Genomic DNA, 3,329 nt, shown 5'->3' with positions numbered 1-3,329 from the left:
CTGTAATAAATTTGACCACCGCAAGCAGATAGCTTGGTATAATAAACGCTAATATTCTTCGATCATTGCAAATTTAGCCTCGCTTTTCTTTGGCTTTGAACATTAATGATATAGTGCAAAGAATCTGTAGAAAAGATAAATCGTTCAGAAACTCCAGACTTATCGATCTTGATGGATTGAGGGCGTACATAGTATTTGATCATGAAAAGTACCTGATTTCACAAGGTCCGTGGAGATCTGGATGCAGAAAATTTCACAAAGTCCTTTTAAGACTAATTTTTTTTCCACTTGAAGAAATTTCTTCTAAAGAAATTTTAAGGGCGTACATAGTATTGATCACGAAAAGTACCTGATTTTACCTAACTATTAAGCCACATCCTCTGGACTATATTCAACAGCTAATTTCAGGGCCTGTGTTTCAGATACAGAAAGAGAATGGTTGTGTTTACCATCGTAGTATACAATAAATATGTTTCGATCGTCTAGGGCTCGTTCTGTGTGCTTTCTTGCAGGACAACCCACTGTTCTGCACCTGTAATAGCTTCTGCAAGATCAAAGCAATAAAATATCAGTTAATCAAAGAGGCCAATTAAAAAGGAAAGAGTATCAGTATAGACAACCAAAAAAAAGTGAAAGAATGCAAGAGCAATATACATTGGATATGGATGGCCTAATATGGCCATCTGCGTCAATTTTACCCAAGAGAATTCATCCGATGGAATGTCCTCCAAATTCGCACTGGCAGCAGGTACTCTGATCATTCTTTTCACTCCCGAGGACCTGTATAGGCAATCCGAAAAAAAGTGAAACAATGTAACATGATCAATAAGACTCTCACTATATTTATTTACATAACAATCATGATATAATGATATACTCTGACTAACGGAGAAGGTCTTATTTTGATCCGAGCAACTCATAAAATACATCAAGAAAATTTGTGTAAATTTTCATAAAACGATATGATTCTCTCATCTTTCTGCCTTTTACCTTATTTCCGACTGAGTACATTGCCATTCTCTGGGCAGGTTGAAGACATTATGAAGCTTTCCAGCTCCAATAGCTCGAGTAACAAAAGAACCTCTAAGATTACTAGCTGCAAAATTGAAGAGATATAGGAACATCAGCCTTCCAAATCTGCATTGAACGCTGTCAATGAAAATCAACCTCAAAAAGTGGCAGCAGGTAAGACATGTATGACACATATGGTCGATATCTACCCGATTCTCCATAAAAATGAAAACGAGAACAACTATAAGTGCTTTGGCTTTCTTTCTTTTTTTCAAAAGAGAGGTTAACTTTTAAAAAATCGAACAGTGATGCATTGATCTAATCGTCACATAGAAAATCACTTAAAAGACAAAACGTTGGAGGCAAGGGCCAGGCGCTGTAATAAATTTGACCACCGCAAGCAGATAGCTTGGTATAATAAATGCTAATATTCTTCGATCATTGCAAATTTATCCTCGCTTTTCTTTGGCTTTGAACATTAATGATATAGTGCAAAGAATCTGTAGAAAAGATAAATCGTTCAGAAACTCCAGACTTATCGATCTTGATGGATTGAGGGCGTACATAGTATTTGATCATGAAAAGTACCTGATTTCACAAGGTCCGTGGAGATCTAGATGCAGAAAATTTCACAAGATCCTTTTAAGACTAATTTTTTTTCCACTTGAAGAAATTTCTTCTAAAGCAATTTTAAGGGCGTACATAGTATTGATCATGAAAAGTACCTGATTTTACCTAACTATTAAGCCACATCCTCTGGACTATATTGAACTCAAAAAGTGGCAGCAAGTAAGACTATGGTCGATATCTAACCGATTCTCCATAAAAACGAAAACGAGAACAACTATAAGTGCTTCGGCTTTCTTTCTTTTTTTCAAAAGAGGCGTTAACTTTTAAAGAGTCGAACAGTGATGCATTGATCTGATCATCACATAGAAAATCACTTAAAAGACAAAACGTTGGAGGCAAGGGCCAGGCACTGTAATAAATTTGACCACCACAAGCAGATAGCTTGGTATAATAAATGCTAATATTCTTCGATCATTTCAAATTTAGCCTCGCTTTTCTTTGGCTTTGAACATTAATGATATTGTGCAAAGAATCTGTAGAAAAGATAAATCGTTCAGAAACTCCAAACTTATCGATCTTGATGGATTGAGGGCGTACATAGTATTTGATCATGAAAAGTACCTGATTTCACAAGGTCCGTGGAGATCTGGATGCAGAAAATTTCACAAGGTCCTTTTAAGACTAATTTTTTTTCCACTTGAAGAAATATCTTCTAAAGCAATTTTAAGGGCGTACATAGTATTGATCATGAAAAGTACCTGATTTTACCTAACTATTAAGCCACATCCTCTGGACTATATTCAACAGCTAATTTCAGGGCCTGCGTTTCAGATACAGAAAGAGAATGGTTGTGTTTACCATCGTAGTATACAATAAATATGTTTCGATCGTCTAGGGCTTGTTCTGTGTGCTTTCTTGCAGGACAACCCACTGTTCTGCACCTGTAATAGCTTCTGCAAGATCGAAGCAATAAAATATCAGTTAATCAAAGAGGCCAATTAAAGCGGAAAGAGTATCAGTATAGACAACCAAAAAAAATGAAAGAATGTAACAACAATATACATTGGATATGGATGGCCTAATATGGTCATCTGCGTCAATTTTACCCAAGAGAATTCATCCGATGGAATGTCCGCCAAATTCGCACTGGCAGCAGGTACTCTGATCATTCTTTTCACTCCCAAGGACTTGTATAGGCAATCCGAAAAGAAGTGAAACAATGTAACATGATCAATAAGACTCTCACTATATTTATTTACATAACAATCATGATATATTGATATACTCCGACTGATATAGGTGCCATCAACCAGACTTTAAAACCAACCTGAAAAACATAAAAGAAAAATAAAATTTTCCAAGTCTCAGAAATTCTTGCAAAACAGAGAAATTATCCTTTCGCTCATTCCAAATTAATATATAATAATAAAAAAAGTTAAATGAATATAGTTAATTTTGATTAAAAGCATTATAAGATATTAATAACTTTACTATAATTATGCCGTAAGGTAGTCGGTTTTGTTCCTATGGTCGGTTTTATCATGTCTAGAGGCTTCACGACCTCTCCGCCTCTCAAGGAGAGTTCTCTATTTTATGGTTTTGGTTCCTATTCCTCTCTATGCTTCACTTGCCTCTATTCTCCAACCCTATTTCTAAATTCCATAACCGTGCTCACTGTGTATTGATTTTCCTTTGTCCTCTAGTCTCCTTCCCTTCTCCTACCTCTCATGTCTACTCCTATTGCAACC

At 35.8% G+C, this 3,329-nt stretch overlaps 1 protein-coding gene across 1 annotated transcript; it reads right to left on the bottom strand.

Moving 5' to 3' along the window:
* Window positions 1-366: 366 nt before the first annotated feature.
* On the bottom strand, window positions 367-2,750 carry LOC149192661 (putative WRKY transcription factor 7). Its single transcript, XM_089407027.1, has 5 exons — window positions 2,644-2,750; window positions 2,440-2,534; window positions 991-1,096; window positions 655-780; window positions 367-544 (listed from the first exon to the last, which is right to left on the bottom strand). Exons 1-5 carry the CDS (start codon window positions 2,748-2,750, stop codon window positions 367-369), a joined length of 612 nt encoding a protein of 203 aa, XP_089263153.1.
* Between the last annotated feature and the right edge of the window lie 579 nt (window positions 2,751-3,329).

The sequence above is a fragment of the Pinus tabuliformis genome, chromosome 2_2, assembly GCF_031772625.1.
Source record: "Pinus tabuliformis cultivar Carrire ecotype Pingquan chromosome 2_2, CPIR1, whole genome shotgun sequence".
Taxonomy (NCBI): domain Eukaryota; kingdom Viridiplantae; phylum Streptophyta; class Pinopsida; order Pinales; family Pinaceae; genus Pinus; species Pinus tabuliformis.
Note: the sequence above shows the minus strand (reverse complement) of the source record. Positions and strands in the feature narration are given on the sequence as shown.